The following is a 22986-nucleotide window of genomic DNA, read 5'->3' as shown; positions in this document are numbered from 1 at the left end:
CAGCAGTGCAGCCTGGTCTGCACGACAGTACAAACTCCTGTTTTACGACTCACTTGCCTGTCAGTTTAGCACCGGGTCCTTCTCCTAGTCCCCGAGTCTGAGGCAACAGTGCGGGCCAGTGTGCCCAGAACTCCCACTGCTTCTAGGTTCTGCTGGCTCAGGAAGAAACCTGTGCTTCATCAATCAAAATTGTAATTATCACCTAAAAGCCTAATGATTATAAATTTGAACACTGAAAGGAAAGGGTAACTGGAAAGGAGTAATATTCTACCCTTTATTCTTCCTGTTACCAACCACCAAGAGCAGACCAGGAAAGAAAAAATAACTTACTTTGAGCAGCCAAGTGAGAACTGAGTCACGATATGGAACAAACTTATTCTTGTTTTTGCCAGCACTCTGATCTGCGAGGGCCGAGATAACCAGACCCAGGGTTGTGAGGGACCTGCATGGTGCAACAGATGATGACAATCAGAAAGACCGAGTAATCAAGTGTCGTGTTTCAGCACAAAGACTGAACATCAAGATGCCTTTGAACCTGAATGAAAATGGCACTGCTGTCAGCATTTAGCTACTTTGTTTAAAAAATACATAAATTCTAAAAGAGGGATATGATATCCCTCATATGCTACTGTAAGCAATAAAATTGCTTAGCACAGTTTTCCCTATTTTTATAAATAAAAGTGTAAATCATAAACCTTTGAGTCAAGATAATGATACAAACATCACACATCTTTAAGAAAGAAGGCCAGAAACATAGTACAAGTAATCACAGGCAAAAATTATAGACATAACTGCACACACATAGCCATTTGATAATAACACAGAATCAGCATGATGGTGTCCTGTGACACCGAGGATCTCCAGTTGGTCAACTGGCTACTGATGACTCATTATCTCACTGTGTGTCCTTCTGGGAGCCACAAAGACAGAGAAGAACCCTGCCCACAGGAGCTACCGATGTAGCCTGGGGTATAAAATACAACCATATGAGAGAACTGGTGAACAAAACATTGCTTCATAAAGCCCCAACCTCTTGGAATAAATAAGCAGCACAGCAGTCATAACCGGGAAAGCCAGACGTGGCCGGTACACATGCTGCTGTTTGTCCAGCCAGTGAATGCAGGTCAAGGCGGACAGACTGTTACTTTCCATAGCTCAGAACAGCAATACTCAATTGAAGGTGACTGGGCCCCCTCAGAGTGCAGAGGTGACAATGCCTGGAGATAATTTGGGTGCCACCACCGAGGATGAGGGGAGAGAGGTGGCAGAGACTACCGCCACCTAGTGGCCAGGGGTGCCACTAAACACCCTAGAATACACGGGAACCAGGAATGAAGAATTGCCAGGCGCCCAGTTTCAAGAAGGCTGCTCTCGAGAAACCTCTGGACTGAGACTGTGCTCCTCAGCCCATCAAACATCTGACCAAAACATAGAATAGGTCAAGCCTATACAAAAATATACATCTGCGAAAATTTGAAACTATTATTCATTATAGCCTTAATGGGCCCAGAATCTTATTCTTTTAATAACCACATGCATTCACATATTTGGCTATTCAATCAAAAGCAATAAAAAGTAAGTTCCTGAAAAAATTACTTGTTAATGTTGCTGCCCTCCTTCAGCCTGTCACCGGCCGCTCCAGTTTTTGTTGCTCGCTCACTGCCAGCCAAATCGACCAAGCTCAGTTTGCCCACCTTCTCTCCAGACGTCTAGAAAGTAAGTTGGTAAATGCAAACACACAGTTAAGCAGTGCAAAAGGTGATACCATCTGTACAGAATGAGTTTATTATCGAAATCCTTTACTAAAGAGTTACTTACTGTTATTTCAAAATTAGTTTGTGCTGCTATAAACCAGTGCAAGAAAATTGTACAATCTAGCAAACACAAAATTATACAAACTCTACTATCCCGGACCAAGTTAAAGTGGTCTCAGAAAAACAGAGCCTCCCTAAATGAGACATTTTGAAGGGAACTCAATAAAATTTTCATAGGGAAGTATACAAAAACACTATTTATAAGTTACAAATTTTGATATAATTTGAAGCTATGCTTAAAATTTCAGAAATATTTGCCAATAATTCTAAGGAAAAAATATTTGCAATTCTTATTGACATAAAAAATTAATTTGACTTATATACAATGGAAGGATCCCTCAAAAACTCAACACTTTCTAAAATGTTTCGTGTTATTTATATATAGTCATTTTCTTATCTCATAATTCAGGTATTAAATTTATACAGTTCTCTAGTTCAGATGGTATATAAATGTATACATACATATACTGATATTCTCCTTCATCAAAAGTGTTTTCTAAAAATAAAAAATAGAAACAGACCCATAGATACAGAAAACACACTGGCAGTTGTCAGAGGGATGAAAAATGTGAAGGAATTGAGAAGTACAGATGGGCAGTAAAACACAGTCAGGAGGATGTCAAGTACAGCCCAGGGAGTACAGTTACCAATATCGTAATAACTACACCTGGCACCAGGTGGGTACTGGAAATACCTAAGGGAGGAGTTGTAAAGTATATGATTGTCTAACCAGTATGCTGTACACCTGAAACTAATATAAAATAATATTGGATGCAAAATATAATTAAAAATAAAATTTAAAAATGTTTTATATTAAATCACACATGTAACATTTTATATTCAGCAGCAATAAAAATATGGGAAACTGATGCCAAATCCTATAGGCTGGATCATTTTTTAAACTTTTCCTTTAAAATATACATTTGTATTTATTTCCATAAATAAATATGTTACCACAAAAGGAAATTCAGCTTCCCAAATCAAAAGTTCATTTGGTTTAAAGAAAAAAGTCTTCAGTGTGTTTTTTGTTTTATGCTGAAAAGGAAATAGGAAACAAAGAACTTTTTGTTGTTTTACTAATATTGCTGTGATGGTAAAAGAAGAAAAATATGCTTTCAGCAAACAAAAATCCTGCCAAAATAAAGCACTTTGCCAGGGTGGTAATTTTAGCTTCTGGTATTTGAAATTGATTTGCTGGGGGTTCCACGTCATAACAAAATATGCAAAAGTTCATATTAAAAGAGGGAAACAAATGTGTAAGTCAAGAGAGGAGTTTTCCATGTGTAGAAGCATATACATCTCTGGTTCTGTTTATTCTTACAAGTTTGAAGACCAAAGACTCCATATTTATTCCATTAATGCAGCAATCTGACAGTACAATTTCCCTAGTGCAATTTATTCCTTCTGATACTTAGCTGCTTAACTGAAAGTAGTATTTCAAAAATACCTCCACTGAATGAGCTAGAATATTAACATTAGCTTATACCATTAGCCATCATAGTTTATGGGTCAAAAAAATGTTGTGGCAAAGACTTTGGACCGTTTGTTTGTATAACTTCTGCTCTGCCTTCCTCCGGCTGGAGAGGGTGGAGAGCTAAACACTGTATTACTCACACTCCTGTGCAGGCCGGGGTTCAGGACGTGGCTTAGGTTTTGCCAGTCAGATACACTTGATTAAGATTTGGAAATGAGAAGGAAAGCAGAGGTCATCCTATGCCTCTTTTAGGGTTGTTCAGCTGGAAAGCAGGATTGTGCGCTCCTTGACCATGAAGTCCCTATGCTGCCCTGGATCACAGCTATGGGGCGTGCCTGGAACTCCTAGCTCACAGCATAGAGGTAGCCTCAGAGGTAGCATCCTGGTCTATGAGTAAGTGTTGTTCTGGGAATTATTCCTGGAGATTCAGTCTAGAACTCCCTCCTCCTCAGGTGTTTCAATAACTTTGCAGTCACGCAAATCCCTCCTTTAAAGCTCTTCCTGTTTACCCAGCATGACTTCTGTTTCTTGTCCTGTTTTCTAACTGTGGACATACATGTCCCATGTAATATACATGTTTGGTTAGGATTTTAAGTCATCTAACACCTGAAGGGATTAAGATAAACCATGATCTACTTCAAAAACTCTTTTTAATAAGTCAGATATCTGAACACCTACCCCAGACTTCACGTCGTACAAAGTATGTGTGAGGGTGATTTTGAAGACTGCGTGGGATCGGCTACTCTCCTCATTCATGTTGGTTGCAGCGACTGTGCGCGATTTGTTACCCTCAGACATCAAAGACTCAATATCCTAAGTAAGAACAAGTCACAGACACACATTTCGTTATCTGCCTAATATATAGTAAAACTGCTATACTACAAAAATACATTTCAAGTTGCACTATTAGGCAGACCTACTTGGCATTTACACTTTGTTTTTCAGTGAACATGAAACCCCATAGAGCACAATAGCCACACTGCCCATGAAAACAAAACACACTATGTTCTGTGTGTGCAGAATGGCAGCTTCAACTGAGAGTTAGAAAAATTTAGACATTAAGTGTTGAATCTCACAAAATCGACAAATATGCCCTGCCAATCCTCATCTGGAAATCTGGAAAAAAATTAGTTTCTTTAATTACAGAAGTAATAGAAGTTGACTGTTAAATCAAATTAGATTACATGAATAAGCAACAAGCAAAAGTAATCTGTTACCCCCCTCAAGCAGGATGTGTAGTACCTTACCATCCTTGAAGTATACCTTACCAAAACTATTTTTAAAAGTAAAAACTTCAGGAGACTAATTTTCTGCACTACTCTGTTGCTGTTACTGCTAAAACAGAAGACAGCATGGTGCAATATAGAAGGATCATGTGATCTTCATTTTTTAAAATGTCATATGCTATAACACAGTTACCTAATCAGTCTGAATTTTAGTTTCATAAGTAACAATACAGAGCTCTAACACCATCTACCTTCCAAAGACTTAACTGAGCAACAATAAAGATGGTCTGTGTGAAAGAGTTCACCAGTTACCTTCTTTTATCCAGTCTCCTCCTCTTTCCAGTAAAGGAACCCAATCTTCAGTGAGCATATGGCAGCAGAGCTAAGGGACATTTCCCAGATGTCCTTGCAGCTCAGCCTGGCCATATGAGTAAGTTTTAGCAAATGAGAGGTAAAGTATGATACGGGTCACTGGAAATTCTCCTACAAGGGAGTAGGCAGGCATGCCATTGCATCTTGGCTCTCAGAGCCATCTTACACTATGAGAGTGAGGGCATTACCATAGAGCTGGCTGAAATCTAGGTTCCTAAAGGCACCTTTGGAATCAACATACCAGCCCTTTCACCATTCATCGTTCACTCAAATATATATTGAAAGCACCTACTATGTGCCAGGTACATTTTAAGATACTGAGGACACAGAATGATCAAAACATAATCATTCAGATTCCAAGAAATTTAAATCCTGTGACATTATTTCTGTTATATATAGCCAAACTTAATCCTAGCTCACATACACATACAAAAACCTCTGAAAATCCTAAGGTGCTGTATAAATTAAGAAGAATAATATTTAAGGAAAAAGTCAGTACTATAAGTAAAATACCCCAACTTAAAAACATTAACTGCAAAAAGAGATATATATAGGTACCAAAATGGAAAAAAATTACAATTTTCTAGATCCATTCTAACTCCACTTTGAATCCCTTAAATCTGACAGTCCTGAGGCTTAGTGTGAAAGCCTCACCCCATGTAGTCTGCATTTATTCACTGGTCTCTAATCTGTTGTCTCATGTATGCACTCTGTATTTAGCCTTTTAATTTTTTAAACAACAAAAGGTCTTTTCATACTTTTCAATCTCTGAGCTCTCAAAACAATCTTGATCTCTCTCCAATGTTGTACAAATATGTTCTCAAATGGTCATTATTAATGTACTAACAATACCTAACCTGTATATAAATACTCTAGAGTTTTCAAAGACTCTTCACCTGCATTAACCCATCTGATCTCCTCCAGGAAGCCTTCCCAGACACCACCCTCCCCCGATACCTACATATCCACTTAAGTTAGGTACGCCCCTTGAAATTACACTGAACCCTGAATGTGCATCTGTCACAGCACTATAAACCACGTTGTTTTATAATACCTGAATAGTACCTGTAAGAAGCCTACAGAAGCTTACAGAGGTAACGGACCATCTCGTTCATTTGTTATAGCCTCAGCACCCAGCACAATTACTGGCACAAGACAGGTATTCGATAATTACTAAATGAAGTATCAACAATATTTTAAATGATAGAACTGATTAATGAACAAAAAACAAATGAACCTACCTCATTAGGTAGTCAAAACAGTGAAACTAATTTCTACTTTAAAAACTTGGACAAAAAGGGTGAGTGAAGTACAGTAAATGACCCGGAGTCACGCAGGAGTTGTACAAAAGGATTAAGTGTCACCAGATCAACGTTGCACTGAATGTTAAGTCAATGTCCACCACATCGTCTCGTGTCACCCCATGCCTACTTCCCCAATGCACAAAGCTGGACGGGTTCCCGCAGAGCACAACCGTGAAGTCTGGATATGAAGAGAACTGACAGAAGGCCAGTAAGTGATTCTCTCACATGAGAAACAGGATTTGAACTCCACCTACTCAACTCAGTACATTTGATTTCATTAAATCCACCAAATCATAAACAGCTTCATTATTTTATGTACTACTAGGGAAGATAAAAAGCTGACATTTACCATCGTACAGAACATCACAACTTTGGAGTTGGTGAAACATGAAAAAATTATGTCTCACAACAGATGAATAGGTGTGTCTTGCAAATCAATACATTCTTTCACAGCTTTTTAAGTAAAAATTGTTGTAAAAAATTTTATTAAGTGATACTGCTATGATTTTTTAATTTCAAAAATAGTAATAATCACAAATTAAACAGAAAAACTGCTACCCGGATCTGATTAGTTCACACAAAGGATGCTGTTACCTTGTAGCTGGTGACGGCCAGTTTAGAAAGTCCATCGACATAGGGTCCCAGCACACTGTGCTCCCTGACTTTTAACGTTTGACGGCTTCTGTTCGTTCAAAACAAAGAAACAATTTTTAAACAACAACCTGTTTTTTATAGGACTCAACTGTGCACCACAAAATACATACTGAATTCAACAAAGATCCCATATAAATAAAACCGATTGACTTTCTCCCAGAAGAATTTAAACCAAAATTTTAAATCTCGACTAGTCATAAAACTTCACAATGTGGTAAAATAGCACATCACTCAAAATGGTACACTGTGGGACGTCTGTTTACTGCCACAAAGAATGCAGGGTCAGATAAATACAAACAATCTGATTGTCCCATCACAGAATGTAGTGCAGAGTGCAGAAATCCAATAAATGTTAACTGCACAAACAAGAAGAACTATAGGCCAACCCTGATCGTGATAAAGACAAGCAAGAAACAGCAAATAATGAATCTGATGACAACTGAAAAACCTAAAACTGGGCTTATCTCAGGGCCACAGGGTTTTCTAAAACTGGAAAAAGTCACAGTCTTTACCACGTTGACAGACCAATGAGGGAAAAAAATGCACGGTCATTTCAATAAACAAAGGATAAAGTTTTCAATAAAATTAAATACTCATACTTTTTAAAAAACATAGGCCTCCTTGGCCCTGGCTGGTGTAGCTCAGTAGATTGAGCGTGGGCTGTGAACCAAAGGGTCACAGGTTTGATTCCCAGTCAGGGCACATGCCTAGGCTGCAGGCCAGGTCCCTAGTGGAGGCCATGTGGCAGGCAACCACACACTGACGTTTCTCTCCCTCTCCTTCTCCCTCCCTTCCCCTCTTTCTAAAAATAAATAAATAATCTTAAAAAAATAAAATATTAAAAAAATAAGCCTCTTAGCAAACAAAGAACTGATAAACCCAGGGAACAACTTCTGCCAAAAACCTAGAGCATATACCACAGTTAATAATATCAACCAAAAATACTAGAGATATTTGTTGATGACTGATTTATGATGTGAATTATATCTCAAAAACCTCTTTAAAAAATAAAATCATTATACTGTAAAAATATTTGCTGATGGTGAGATTACAGGGGATTCTTATTTTATGTAAAAATGTTTTCTAGTGATGTGGACTCTATTATCACCTTAGGATCAACCACTTAAAACTTCGCTTATTATGATAAAACTGTGCATAAAGTAGACACAGAACAATTATTTAACTTAGCTCTGACTTTGGAATATATTATAACCCTTTCCTTGTCCCTTTTCCCCTTTATTTTAAAGACAATGTATACCATATTATCTCCTGAGTAAAACGTAATTACATTATTACACATAGTACATGCTGAATTAATAAAATTAGTACTTGAATAACAAAAGTTATCTTGCCTTTCACTGAAAAAGTACCACTTTTACACTTTTTAATCTATTCACTTCAACTGTTCAGAAACACTACAAAAACCTCCAGAACTTCCAGGGGGCAACAACAGCGAACACTCACCAAGCACTTACTAGGCGCCACGAAGGTCTAAGACCTCGCGTGCACCATCCCAGCCTACCTTCACACAGCCCCCTGAGGTCTCTGTAATACTGTCATGCCCTCTGCACAAGCGAGGCCTAGAAGGCACAAGACCTTGGTCAACAGGTAACAATTAATGGACCCAGATCCAGACCTAGGTAAATCCAAAGCCCAAGCTGTTAATTACTAGACCACAAACAAGATAAATATGTAAGAAATTAGGAAAAGTTATGAAAAAACTGTAGATAAAGTTTAACCTATGCCACACAAGTACTGTGGAATACAAAACACAAGAATGAAGCCAGCTAAGGCTTTCTGAGTAGCTGTGGACTGGACCTCTAAGAAAATGATGGTCTTCACAAAGATGAAGGTGTGAGAAAAAGTATTCAGGGGACAGCCAGAAAAAGCACAAGGGATAATATTCAGCAAGATGTGGGAGCTTAGGCCATAGCCATCCTACCTGCGGTCTCCTTCTGTGCTGTTCCGACTTCCCAGCACACAGCCCTCCAGCCACTCTGGCCAGCTGGGTCCCTCTCCAAACAAGGGTCTTCTCTGAACATACTTTGGCATGAGCTGTCCCCTATGTTTGATTGGTTCTCACCTAACTTCACAGTAAACAAACTCCTACTCCGCACAGAATTATTCAAGCACGTTCTAGTGAATCTTCCCCTTCTCTGGGTGAAGATACTCATTGTGATGGCGCAATGACTCACCAACTCTAATGCCATCTTCCCTTGATCACCATCTTCATCCAAACATAAGGACATGTCTCCTCATCACCCTCCACATGCTCTGTAAACCCCGGCTCATCTGGCTCTTTGACCTCCCGAACACTGCTTTTATGTCAATAAGCCACAAGCTGTGGTTGTTATCTGTGTCTTTCTCTCCATTGTTGCACTTCCTTAAAATCTGAGCTCAGAGAACACTGTGCAATGAACAGATTTCCTCAGATACCTCATCTTCCTCATTAGGTTCAGATATGACTACAGAGTGACAACAGCATTTTTTAAGGCTTCCTAATACTTCTGAGCCACTTCTATTTCAAAGTCTATGTCAAACAATGGGACTTTTAAAAATCCGGATCTTTAAATTTAACTGTCCTAAAGTCCAGGTTCCATGCTTATGCACCTCCCTCTCATTTCACAGTCTGTCACCAAACAGCTGAATTCCCCCTGAAACTTCTTGGCTAAAAAAATACTAATAACCTACCTGATTAAGGATACCAGTTATTCAGATACTAAGTAACTTAATTTTCATTACACATTTTTTATTTGGATGCATATGAGAAAGGCTGTGTGATCCAAACGCATGCAGCTCGACCCCTTCTCTGTCCCACTTTAGCTCAAACTTCCAAAGCCCAGAATTGGCTGCAGGAAGCCACTCAATGAAACTAACAGCAAATCACAAGAACAGTAACTAGACAACTAGATAAAATCACAAAGACAATACCTAGATAAATAATTCTCTACCAGAATGCAATATAAAAAAATTTCATTAAGCCAATTTATCAAGTCTGTTTTGGTCCATAGTATTACAATATTAAAGCCTCAAAGTTATTTACCCTTTGGGATCAAGAAGGTCTCTGACTTTTTCATTATAAATTTCCATATAGGACACTTCTACTTTAAAACTCTGCTCTTCGTTTTCCTCTTTCTGAGTTCGTTCAAAGAGTCCACTACAGAGTCTTGGGATTAATCCAGGTTGGTCAGCCGTACCCATCATAGTGTAAGATTTTCCAGATCCTAGAAAAGGAAAATCACAGTTATTACTGTCTCTTTGAGAAGCTGAAACACATAAACCTCTTTCCAGTGCTCATAATAAATTACTAGCACTTAGGAAAATACCCAAAATAAAATAAGAAATATACCCAAATATAATGTTGAGACTAAGTACTGAAGCTTTCCTACTGCACATGAAAAAGTCAAAAGTAAATATCCTTTAGGAAGAAAACAAAAACCTTCTCTAAGCACCTTCAGAGCTTAAAAAGTCACCTAAAACACGTAAAAAATAGTTTTCTAAAATCAACTGGGAAGATTCACTGATTAATAATATTATTGTGCCTGCTTCAACCATAGTGTCAAAAATATATGTTATCCTTATAGGCCCCAGAGCAAAGTTACCTACGTTGGCAATGGTGTAGAAACCAGCGTAATTTTTTCTACTATAAAGTTATTTTCTCTGTTGTATCAAGACTACATATTCATGAAAGACAATTTAGGAAACATCAGAAAATAGAAATAAAAAAATTCAAGCACTCATAGTCCTCAGTATACTTTTCCCCCTTTTTGTAGCAGTGATTTTGTAAACACACCTTTAGATACAAGTTGTTGCTTTTGTCACCCATCACTTTATCAGTATCATGATACCTAAAACTAACACACCACTGCCTAGGTCCCAGGCCTTCTCTAAAAGATTTAACGTGTTAACTCACTGTGACAACCCTGTATGGAAGGTTGTCAACATTTCACAGATAAGGACACTGAGGTTCAAGTTTCACAGCTAGTCAATGGCAGGAGCAGGGCTGGAGCTGGGTCGTTGCCCTTGTAACCATTATACACACTGCCTCTTAAAAATATAAGCACGTGTCCATGAAGAATAGTTTTCGACTGGACAAGCCATACAGTATGCCCTTAATACAGCAATTCCTTCGCTTTGAGTAGATTTTTTTTCCTTTGACCACAGAGGTACAGAAGTCAAAATGCTCCTTATCAATCATAACTGATAAGATGCTAACAATATGTATCCTTTTTGGTATATTCTCTATTATGACCCTTAAGGCTTAAAAAACCACATATTTAATGTTACCAGTCTGTCCGTAGGCAAAGATACATGCATTATAGCCATCAAAAGCATTTTGAAGAATATTCTCCCCAAGGCACTTAAAAACATCATCTTGACCTAAAAGACAGGGAGAGAGAGAGGATGTTTTAAGCCAAAACCACACATGAATAATTAAAGAAAAAAACCTCTCGGAAATGTATTTTCCTAGCTTATTTCCAAAAAGATTTTTAAACTTGATGAATGCTTCCAAAGGGTAATGTTCTTCAGGGTGTTTCTAGTTAGCTCATAAGAAGACAAAACGAGTAAAAAGTTCCTGATAATATGAATTTACATCAGTAAGCACTGATTAAAATCTGCAATGCAAAAAGCTAATGAACTGCTAATCCAGGAAACTGTGATCCTAGGTATACAAAATGTAAACTTGGGGCCTAGGTGGACCTGAAATTAACTATGTATCACTCACGTAATATTTTATTCAGTAGGTACTAGAGTTCAAAACAATCACATATATCAATCCCCTCTCCTTTTCCCCAATGATCTGTGTTTTCATTTGGAAATATTTACTTTTTATTTTTTAAACAAGTTTATAATGCAGAAATGGTCTCACCAGGCAGAAAATACTACCCTGGAACAAAATTTCAAGTGTCTTTATAAAAACATACAGTTGTGGTTAAATTCACAGGTAGCTGGTTTTACTTCTGCGGCCAAACATTTGGAACCAGTGGTCTGTGGTAGCGAGTAGCAGTTCTCCAGGGATTCTGTTTTTTTTTTTTCTCAGTGGCAAATCTAGGTTACAGAGTCTAAAACATATGCCAGCTAGGGGAGGGTGGGAGATACTGAAAATTTCTCCTAGCCTTCTATCATGGATATAAATAATAGGGTCAAACACTCCTTTACAGGCTAAATTAAATATGCCATTCAACTTTGAGTCTTGAATATTGTGGTGATGTTGTGATTTATAAGAAGGTCTTTCACATGCCTTAGGATTTTCTAAGTGTTAAAAGTTATAAATATGTCTTTTTATATTAATGAGGTGACTTTGGGGCCAAACCCCTCTAGGGAGAGGGGAGGGGCTAGACAGAGAATCAATCATCAGTGGCTAATGATTTAATCACTCATATCTCGTATATAATGACGCCTCCATAAAAACCGAAAAGGACAGGGTTTGGAAAGCTTCCAGGTTGGTGAACACGTGGAGATTTGTGGAGACAGGTGTACCTGGAGAGAGCATGGGAGCTTCCTTTCCCCCACACCTTGTCCTATGTGTCTCTTCTATCTGCGTATTCCTGAGTTATACCTTTTTATAATAAACTGGCAACCTAGAAGTAAAATGCTCTTCTCAGTTTTGTGAGACACTTTAGCAAATTAATTGAACCAAAGGAGGTAGTGGTGGGAACCTATGATTTACAGCCGATTGGTCTGAAGTAGAGGAAACAACCTGAACTTGTGGCTGGTGTTTTTAGCCCAAGGAGGGGACCACCGAAATCTGCAGTGTAGAGCTGGTTGGTCAGAAGCACAGGTAACAACCTGGACTTGAGACTGGTATCTGAAGTGGGGCATAGAGGTGGGGGGCAGTCCTAACCTGTGGAATCTGATGCTGTCTCCAGGTAAACAGTGTCAGAATTGAACTGAATTATAGGACATCCACCTTTTGTCTGCAGCATTGCTTATTGGTGATACAGGGGAAATACCTCTGCCCCCATGAACTAGAACTGGGATCTGGACACACTTTAAGTATGAGAGATCCGGATGCTGTTATGTTTGTTATGTTTTAAATGCTATAAATAGCATTCCATTATGCCTTACTTCCTAGTTAATTTACCAGATTAGTACATCATCACCATACTTCCGATACTGAAGCATTCCTTAAAGTCATCATCAGGCCAGCTAGACTGAATCAACCTTAACTTCTGAAACAGCTGTAGCACTACTGTTTCTCACGATGAAAGCCAATACAACGTAACACTCATATCTAAAAGAGATTGCTTAGAAACAGGTGTTGTAAGCAGTTATGAGTAAAGGGAATAAAAGGCTGTCACTGTAGTCTTACACTTGTGGTGAAAAGGGGCTTGAGACAGTCATCATTGAAGACAGTAAGAGAATAATAGAATTCTAGAGCAAATTTAGAAAGAACATGGTATGGTCCTCTTCATTAGAGAAAACAGAACAGGGAAGGCTTAAGTGATTCACTCGGTCACAGTGGGCAGCCAGGAGTAGAGCCTGGCTTACACTCGAGGTTCCACTTTCTCTGTGGCTGGTCACTCGTCACACCAAGATGCCCCTCTAAGTACATCACAGAGCATCTAAGGGAACCCAAGTGACTGCTGTGTGCCACTGGTGCCATGCAAGGCCTGGGCATGCATGTAAGATAACCTCAGCATGTTGATCTAACTGCGCCTGCTTCAACCATGAACAGCACACTGTGACGCTCCCATCTCCCAACCAGTGTAACAATGCTGCTAATGGCAAAGATCAGAGGAAATTCTCTATATAGTTTTAAAAGTTATACAAAATAATACTATGATAAAGTATGGAAAAATATTAAAACACCTTTTTATATTATTGGTAGTTAAAAGGATGCTGTACTCTTACCTGCATACTTTTCTTTGACAGATTCATCCATAGACCAGAAACAATGGTCATATGCAAACACCTGTTGAAAAATGAAAATAACAGTGTGTATTAAGAACACAACTTTAACATGCTTATAATAACAATGTCATAACATTATTCATAACATACAATGAAAATAATTTTCTGTCCCATAATGAAGACTATTAAATTACTTATAGTATAGTCTTACAGTGAACAACAAGCACCATATAGATGATATAAATCTTTACTTCACACGAAAAACTTCACAATGTTAAATGAAAAAAAGGTTACAAAACAATATGTACAATATGATGGCTATTACACAAACATACACACACAAGTTACATACACATAAAGTATATTTCTGCATGATAAGTATTGTTTTCTTTGCATTTTTATATAGTCTATATTTTTATTTTTCTGAGAAAATAGAAATACTTTTGAAAAACAAAGTGTAAAGATGATTAATATAGCAAGTTGGAAATAGCTATGAAACAGCAGATTCTTTAAATAAATTATAACACATCCATGTGCAATACTGCATAGCTTCCAGATTGTAAGAGACTGGTAAGAATGTTTACATGTTAATGTAAAAGTTATGGGAGTCCGGACCACGATCCCATATTTGTACAAAAGTCTACACAAATAAAAAGTAGGAAGAACAGACAGTTGGTGGGACATCACAGATGGATTTGTTTAGATTGTTTACATTTATTACTTTCTAAAATTGGTGTTTTTGGAATCTCTGAAAAGTGTTTTTCATTTTTTGGATTTCAGGTTTTATAGGTTAGTCTTTTTAAAGATCTGAAGTATAATTATTTTTAAATTCACTTCAGCTTGCATTCGAATGTTCCCACTCTTGGTGTTTGTTGCCTTGCCTCCTGATGACAGGTTGCCTCTTGTATCCTTGTATCTTGGTCTACAAGTGCATTGGCAATTTGTGTTTTGTGGCTTATGGAGTGCTTATTTTTTTCCTCTCCCTTTAACTACCTTTATACGATGAGCCCTAATGCCAATCCCAGTTACTTAAGCCCAGATTGTGGTCTTCCCAAAGCCCAGTGACGTCTCTACTCCCTCCTATTTACAGACATTAGCTCAGGACTGGTGGCCAAAACCCACTTTTTAAGTCTTCATTCATGGTGGAGCTGCACCCAAATCAGTTTTCACATAGCAAGCTTCTCCAGCCCTCAACCATAGTCCAGCACCCTTTGTAATCTGCAAGAGTTAAACTTCTACCACCCCCGAGAACTTGTGTCTGATCCTAAGGACCAGTAGAGATGCTGCTTCAGCCCCAGCCTGCTGCTGGTCTCCAAAATTACGTATGTTGTTTTTGAATATGATGGGATTTTAATATTTTAAAATATTTTGTCTGTCCTGACTATGAGTTTGGAATTGGCAGGAGCATGTTTCTGTGTGAACTCACAAGGTTATCTGAACCAGAGGTCTGTCTTAAAGTTACTTTTTAACAAAGGAAGTTAGATGAGGATAGTAAATTATATAAACCATATATCCCCCAATCCACCTGAAATTAACTCATAATGATGGAGAGATGGAGGGGAAGGGCCCAAAAGAAAAAAGAAGGGGGAAAGAAGCACAAGCTTCTGAAAGCAGAATTGCTTTCTTACACTCGGACCAGAAACTGAGAATCCCTGAAAAACAGCTGCAGTGAGACTGACGGGGAGTGAGGCGGAGTGGGAGCCCCAGAGGGACGACAGACAAACCGCGCAGCAGGAGGTGGCTGCACAGAGCAGTTCCGGGAGTGAGCGCACCAGGCCGACAGCTGAATGACCAAGAGGGGACCCTGGGGCCACCAACAGGATGCCTGCTTAAAAACCAAAAAGGATTAAGTACAAAATGGCAGTTACAAAATAGTCAAGGGATGTCAAGCTCAGCCCAGAAATGTAGTCAACAATACTGTAATAATATGTGTGGTGTCAGGTGGGTACTAGACTGATCGGGGAGGGGGGTCACTTCATCAGTTATATAAATGCCTAACCACTATGCTGTACACCTGAAACACGGAATGTCAACTGTAACTGACAAAAAAATTTAAATGCCTGGTACCTAGAAATAAATTAATTGATTAAAAATAAATAAAATAAAAACACCTTCAAAGCAGGGAAGGATAAGACCACCCATACTTTGAGCAAACCAGCAGGCAGAGGAGGCGTACGTTCCCTGGGCTGGGGCAGTGATGCAGAGGACAGGCCAGGAAGGCAAGCAGAAGCCCAATGGCTGGCAACGGCCAAGGGGGCAGGGCCCTGGGGCCTGGAAGCTACCACCCAGCTGCAGTACCACGTGGTACATTACTAATTCTCAACATTTTCCCAAAGCTGAACATACGTCAATCAGTAATGGTGGTGGCTCACTATGTCAGCAATTCTCCAACAGGAAGAGGAGGAAAAGAAGGTGGAAGGTGGAAGGTGGTCCCAAAGGACTGTGTATCAAAATTTGGGGTAGGGACTGCTTTTCAACCTACATTCATCAGCCAGGGTGAGAATCACTTCAGCATGGTAAGATTAAATAAAACGTGAAGTTCAAATTAAGATGCTTCTGTTCTAGCTTCCAGCACTCATCCCTGATCATTTTATTTAATCCTGTGATAAGGTTAAGTAGAAACCATCCTGACTCTGCTCTTGGAGCCTGATCTCCTCATTTCCACAGTCCCGTCGCTGTACTGTGCACTGTCAAAGATTAGGCTCTGAATGGTACTCCTCTTTCCATTATTATGAGTTGGTTTCTTTTCTTTCTCTTTTTAATTCAGGGATTCCTTAAACAACTATATTTCTTATTATCAATTCCAGGAGAGAAGCTATCACTAAAGTAACTATAACAACAGCTAGTAACTCCACCCTAGGTCACTGAGATAAAAGGCCATTGTGGTTCAAGGTGGTTAAGAACCTGGTGGCAGGCAGGAAGGGGACCTGGGGGTTGAACCCAGCCTTTGAGCCAGTGCCTGCTCACCACTAGGTTCTCCACTACTGGTCTAAATTAGCTTTATTCTCCCAATTTTTTGAAGGCCCCATAGCCTGGTACAAAATTGGAAACTAATGAACCGTTATTTCTTACTAACAACACTGAATGGTCCTCTTTAAGTTTTAGCAATTTTATAAATTACTATAGGTATAGGGATCTTCCAGCCATGGATTTACTAAAGCAGACCAGGTCGTTCCTTTCTAAATGAACATGTTTGCTTAAAATTTTTTTAAATAAAACTTTTTTCAAGTAACAGAGAAAAAACACAAATTCATATAACAAAGTCAAATAACACAGAACCATAAAGTAAAAAATAAAGGCTTTCCATTCACCAAGCATACCACTCCCTACAGGTGAACACTCAACAATGTGCTGTTGGTCCTTCCACAGTTTTTATGTCAACACACTTTCTCTAAACATGAATGTACAGTTGCATTAAATAAAACATGAATAGTTTTAAAATAGTCATATAATGTTTCTTCACATCTTTACTGTAATCACCAGCCCTGATTCCACATCAAAAAATAAGAAAAGAAAAATAATCCAGTACCTTAACATAAAAAAGATGAGGTAAAACTAATAGTGTTAGTTTTACATATATAAAGAAATGAGTGCCAAATTGTACTATTTTTTAAATTACTCACAGTCCCAAACAGCCCTGTCTATACATACTTGAACAACAATAACAGAGAATGGAATTACAATTCAACCATACACTCTAAAACAAAAACAAAACTCCAAGAATGCAGATAAAAATCTGAGTTTCCTGGAAAGTTCCGAGTAACTTCAGAGAATGGTCAATTGGAAAACATGGCCCTAGTGCCACTCTGGCACACCTCTCAGTTCCCTGAGCCCAGGGCTGGCACAGCCCACTGGAGTTTCTCTGGAATCTGGGCTCAAATCTAAGATGAAAGCATGTCCCCGTGAGAAAGCTGCGGGCCAGGGCGGGTTTCTGTTGGCTTGAGGATGTGTCCCCAGCTGTCTTGGGAGGAGGAATCTGCCTGGCCCAGTCTGACCACAGTTTGGAACGACCAGTTTTGAGCCAATCCATAGTGAACAGCAAAGCACAAAAGGAATCTGTGTTGTAGTCGCCAGGAGACCGGCCATAATTGGTCAAAGTACAAATACAGTTTTTCCATAAACCTCCAGTCCCTTCTATGGGAAGCCAATAAATGGCTTCCAATTCATGAACAGGCTGAGAGCTTGCGTTACTTTTACAAAAGTAATTTTCTTCTCAGAAGAAAAATACTTCTGAGAAGAAAATTACCAATACATCAAAAATATGCACCTAAGATGGTTACAAGCATCCCATAATACCCCAAATCGCTTACCTTTGGCTGGCTTCTGAGTTCCCCAGAGAGATGGCATCGTTGACATGAAAGAAAGGGAGAAGGTTCAAAAACATTTTTTTAGTTTAGAAGACTCTTTTTGAAGGACAAAAATGATAATAAACATCATGTGAATTTAAGAGTACAAAATATTAATTTTGAAACCAAATAGAAATTTAAAATAAAGGATCAATTAACATTTATCTATTAACTGGTAGGGTAGAATGTTAACTTGTATCTCTCTGGTATAAAAAAGATTACCCAAGCACTGGATAATTTTTAAAGTACTAGTATTTCTGCCTTATATATTCTTTTTACCCTCGTATATTTAAAAATTCTTTACTCTTTATCATCTGATTTCACTTCCAATTAGTTTTCTCTGTTTTAATACAGAAAAAGCTTACTCTGTATCTATACAGAGCCTTCTACACAAAATGAATTCTGTTCTGGCTAAGAAAAAAAGGTTCATTAAAGGAACAACTGATTTTAATTTTTTGCCAGTGAATTTACTGAATTACTCACTTATGCCTTATTGTCTATGCTTCCCCAGGTGCTTCTAACCTCCCTCCCTCCGAAACTGCCCCTCACATCGCCTCAGGGTACAGGAATATATCTCAATCCAATATAATTTTGAGATAGTTTCAGAATTAGAGGAAAGTTGTATGGAAAGCACAGAACTCCCTTCACCCAAATCCACCAACTGCTAACACTGCCAGAGCTACCACAACGTTCTCCCCTCCCTCCGCCTCCCCTCCTCTACATGTAGACAGCAACTACACACTCACACACACAGACACACACACAATGCGCTTTTCCTTAACCATCTGAGAGTAAGCTGCAGACATGCCCCTTCAGCTCTAAACACTTCAGTGTCGTAATTCCTGAAAAGAATGATATTCACTCACGAAACAACAGTACATTAAAATCAGAACATTTAAAAATAAATGAAAGCACTTTTGAAAACAGAATGAAACAGAAACAATGACTGAAGTTTTAGGAAGAGTTGGTCTCTCAGAGGATCAGAGGGCCAACTCAAACCTAAAACTTGAAAGAAAACTGTATGTGGAAATGCGTCCTTGCAACTGCCTGTACATTTTCTTCTCCCTTTGCCTCATAGAAGACTTTCTCCAAAAATAAACTGAATGTTATTTCTATCAAATGACTTCAAGTAAGAACACTAAAACCTGAAGGAGCATCTCACAAACGAGTGACACTTGTCTAACAGATTTTGGAGTAACAGCTAATGAGGTGAACACATAATTTCTCTAGAATAAGAGATAAGGAAAAACTCCCCTAGGAAAAGACTTGTGAAATACTGGTAGAGTTTACTGACACAAGCTAGCTTCTTTTTATGGGTCTTTATAAGCAAAACAGATTCTCATCAACTGCAGACAGTGTAGTTACAACCTAGCTGGAGGCCAGAACAGAGACAGCATACATGGAATGCCTGTATTAGGCCAGGCACACTGCATGCTACTTAATTCTCACAATAACTTTGCAAGATGGTGTTTTTTAAAATTTCTTTTTAGAGAGGAGAAGGGAGGGAGAAAGAGAGGGAGAGAATCATCAGTGCGTGGTTGCCTCTTGCATACCCCTGCTGGAGACCTGGCCCACAAACCAGCCATGTGCCCTGGCTGGGTATTGAACTGGTGACCATTTGGTTTGCAGTACAGAACTCAATCCCCTGAGCCACAGCAGCCAAGGCACAAAATGCTCTTATTATTCCAGTTTACAGATGAGAAACTTAAGGCTCAGAAACACTAAATGACCTGTCCAAGATACAAGAATAAGCAGTGATGAATCTGCGATGCAAAACTAGGTCTCCTGACTCCCAAGTCCATGTTCCTTTCCTCTTCCACACTGATCACAACAGCCTCTAGACTTAAGAATCTGTGAGTCATATCTTAACAACTGCTCCTACTAACAGCAACACTTCCATGTATTACTTTCTTCCATTCTAATTATTATCTAATAAATTCTAATGTTAGCACTTGGTGCTTATGCCAGTATAAGTTTGCTTATTCATATTATTAACAAAAATTACAAACTGTCTTTTCTGAGAGAAAAGTAAGATATCTGTTATGGTATTTCAATTTTAAATAAAATATTTTTATACAAAAGTCAGCTCTTCCTAGGCAACAACCATCGAACAAGAAATTCAATAATTCATGACACATAGCAGAAGAATTCATAGGACTAACCTAAATTCAAACATAATAACAAAAACAGAAACAAACCAGTAAATTAATTACAGAGCTAAGTTTCCAGCTAGGGATTCTGGTGCTACAAGAGTAAAGCTCAAATAACCTACAGAGTCATTGGAAACCCAAAGATGTAATTACAGCTCTGTACAAAAATAAATAAGTAAATTAATTAATTAAACAAAACCTTTCAAAATGTAGCTGCCACTCAATCCAGCGATGCCTCACTTATCCCAAAATTCCTTAATAAGAAACCTCAGCTACCCAGATCACAGTGGAGATTTAGGAAGCAAAGAAAAACTACCCCTAAGCAATCAAAAGAGACGTCACAAGGTAAAAGCATGAAAGTCTTAGTATCTCAGCTAAGCTGAATTATTTTATATTGTAGCTGTGGCTTAAGTTCATTTTGAAATGAACTTCAGCTCTGGCCAGGAAGTTCAGTTGGTTAGAGTGTTGGCTCAATACACTGAAGTTGCGAGTTTGATCCCTGGTCAGAGGACATCCAAGAATCAACCAATGAATGCATGAATAAGTGGAACAACAAATCTCTCTCTCTTCCTCTTTCTTCCTTCCTCTCTCTCTCAAATCAATCAACCTTCCCCCCCCCTCCAAAAAAAAGAGCCCTTGCTGGTGTGGCTCAGTTGGTTGGGCCTACAAACTGAAGGGTTACAGGTTCAATTCCCAGTTGGGGCACATGCCTAGGCTGTGGGTTCTGTTCCCCATTGGGGTGCACAGGAAAGGCAATAAATTGATGTTTCTCCCTCACACTGATGCTTTTCTCCCTCTCTCTCCACCTCCCTTCCCCTCTCTCTAAAATGAATAAGCATGTCCTTGGATAAGAATTTAAAAGAAAATACTTCCAGATTTATAAAAATTCCAAAAATAGTACAAAGAATTCTGGTGTGCCCTTCATCCAGCTTCCCCAAATGTTGACATATCATATGGCCACAGTTATAATGATCAAAACCAGGAAATTAAGCATCACAAGATTTATTAAATGATACAGAGCCACCCTTATAAAATTTTTTCTTTTTCTTTTTTTGCCAACTGCCCCACTGATGTCCTTTTTCTGGTCCAGTATCACACACTGCATGCAACTGTCAGGCCTCCTTCCATCTGGGACAGTCTGACTCTCACGAACCTGATACTTGAGGAGTACTGGCAAGTTATTTTGTGGCATGTTCCTTCATCTGGCTCTGTCTAATGCTTCCTCATGACTAAATTCAGGTTATGCACTTCAGCAAGCAAAACAAGAGGTACTGCTGTGCCCTGCTCAGTGCATCGCAGCGGAAGGCACATGATAAGGACCATGTCTCCCTACTGATGACGGTCAGTCTGATCACCTGGTTATGGTTGTTATCTACTAGGTTCTCTACTGTAACATTATTAGCTTTCCCTTTGTACATTCTTTGTGGGGGAGACTTTGAAACTACATAAACACAATTTCTCATCATACTTTAGCCCACAAATTTTAGCATCCACTGATGATGAATCTTGCCTGGAAGTACTGCTGTCTCCCAAATGGTGACTGTCTAGTTACTGAAGATGTATGTCAACAGCCCAGGTGGACAGACATGGATGGAAGAGATGGACATGCTTTTTAGTAAGAGGTCAGCTTGGGAAACAGCAAATGATTTGGTTCCATATTTTGGACAGAACTATTATCTATGAATAAGCTACTCACTTCCTTCTTTTCATTGACCTGTCTTCTGCTCATTTCTCATTTAAACAATAAATTACACCAGAAAATTATTCCTAACATTTAGAATGCCACCATGTGAAGAAATGTGGTGATGATTTTATATGTTAGTGATTTTTGTTAATTTTTATTAATACTCCTGACAATTATAAAAATAACTGATATTGAGTCCAAATATAAACCATGAAGTATCGTGTATTTGTAAAACACAGGGTGATGCCAGCAGAACGGCAAGCTATAAATCAATTCCTGCTGTCAACTACCAAAATCAAACATTATATCCAATATCATCACTTCCTTTAATGTTAAAGATTTAAGTTTCTGAAATTTCCACAATTAGAATATTTGGAATCTCTGTTTTAAGAAGATCCCACTCCACCCCCCTCTACAACGGATGTATAGTCCACAAAGAGCTCATTGTAACAGAGCTAAGCTACATAATGATATTGTTGCCTTTTTGGACTTAGCTGGTAGTACCAGCAACTGAACAACAATCTGTGTGGTGATCATCATTTTCTCTTTGTCACCCCTCCCCCAGTGTGTTTTTCACAAAAGAAATAAAGCTGATCTGACTGAAAAATTAGAAACTGACTAAACTCACAAAGGAAGCCTGTCAATCTTTGCTTATCTAGAGAACTTAAGAAGTACTAGCATCACTAAAAGCCCCCACTCATTGTTTCCTTGACGTGTGGAATACTCCATTCAATTTTGAAGAATTATAAAAGTATCACTGATAGAGTAGAGTACTTTGGAGAATAGCATTCAGGATGTAGAGAGGTTTGAAAATGCTACCACTGAAAGAAATCAAAGAACTGGACCTATTAGCCCAGACCAGAAAAGGTTAAAGGAAGACATGATGCCCCTCCTCAGAGTTGAGGAGACTCACCCACCTGGGGTGGCCTGGGGCACTTCAGAGAGTAGACCTCGGTAGGACCTGCTGGACAAAGTTAAAAGAAGAAGGATATCTCTTTAGTAAGAAAAATGATTACCACTGTGTTAAAAAAAAAACAGCTACCATCAGTGGAATTATCTAAAGAGAGAATAGAAAAACATCTAAAGAGGATGTAGAACAAAAGAGAA

The 22986-nt window shown here is 38.7% G+C and overlaps 1 protein-coding gene across 2 annotated transcripts in view; it reads right to left on the bottom strand.

Moving 5' to 3' along the window:
* The window catches only part of KIF13B (kinesin family member 13B), a 174908-nt gene that overhangs the window by 102044 nt on the left and 49878 nt on the right, over positions 1-22986 (bottom strand). For both annotated transcript variants that reach the window (XM_053658474.1, XM_053658475.1), the window contains exons 3-10: positions 18010-18022; positions 13700-13760; positions 11132-11224; positions 9888-10068; positions 6785-6872; positions 3967-4101; positions 1597-1709; positions 331-442 (exon numbers count right to left, since the gene is read on the bottom strand). In XM_053658474.1, coding sequence (XP_053514449.1) covers positions 331-442; positions 1597-1709; positions 3967-4101; positions 6785-6872; positions 9888-10068; positions 11132-11224; positions 13700-13760; positions 18010-18022 — 796 coding nt within the window. The remainder of the gene's footprint in view (positions 1-330; positions 443-1596; positions 1710-3966; positions 4102-6784; positions 6873-9887; positions 10069-11131; positions 11225-13699; positions 13761-18009; positions 18023-22986) is intronic.

This window comes from Artibeus jamaicensis, unplaced genomic scaffold (genome assembly GCF_021234435.1).
Source record: "Artibeus jamaicensis isolate MK-2021 breed Jamaican fruit bat unplaced genomic scaffold, CSHL_Jam_final scaffold_537, whole genome shotgun sequence".
Classification (NCBI taxonomy): domain Eukaryota; kingdom Metazoa; phylum Chordata; class Mammalia; order Chiroptera; family Phyllostomidae; genus Artibeus; species Artibeus jamaicensis.
Note: the sequence above shows the minus strand (reverse complement) of the source record. Positions and strands in the feature narration are given on the sequence as shown.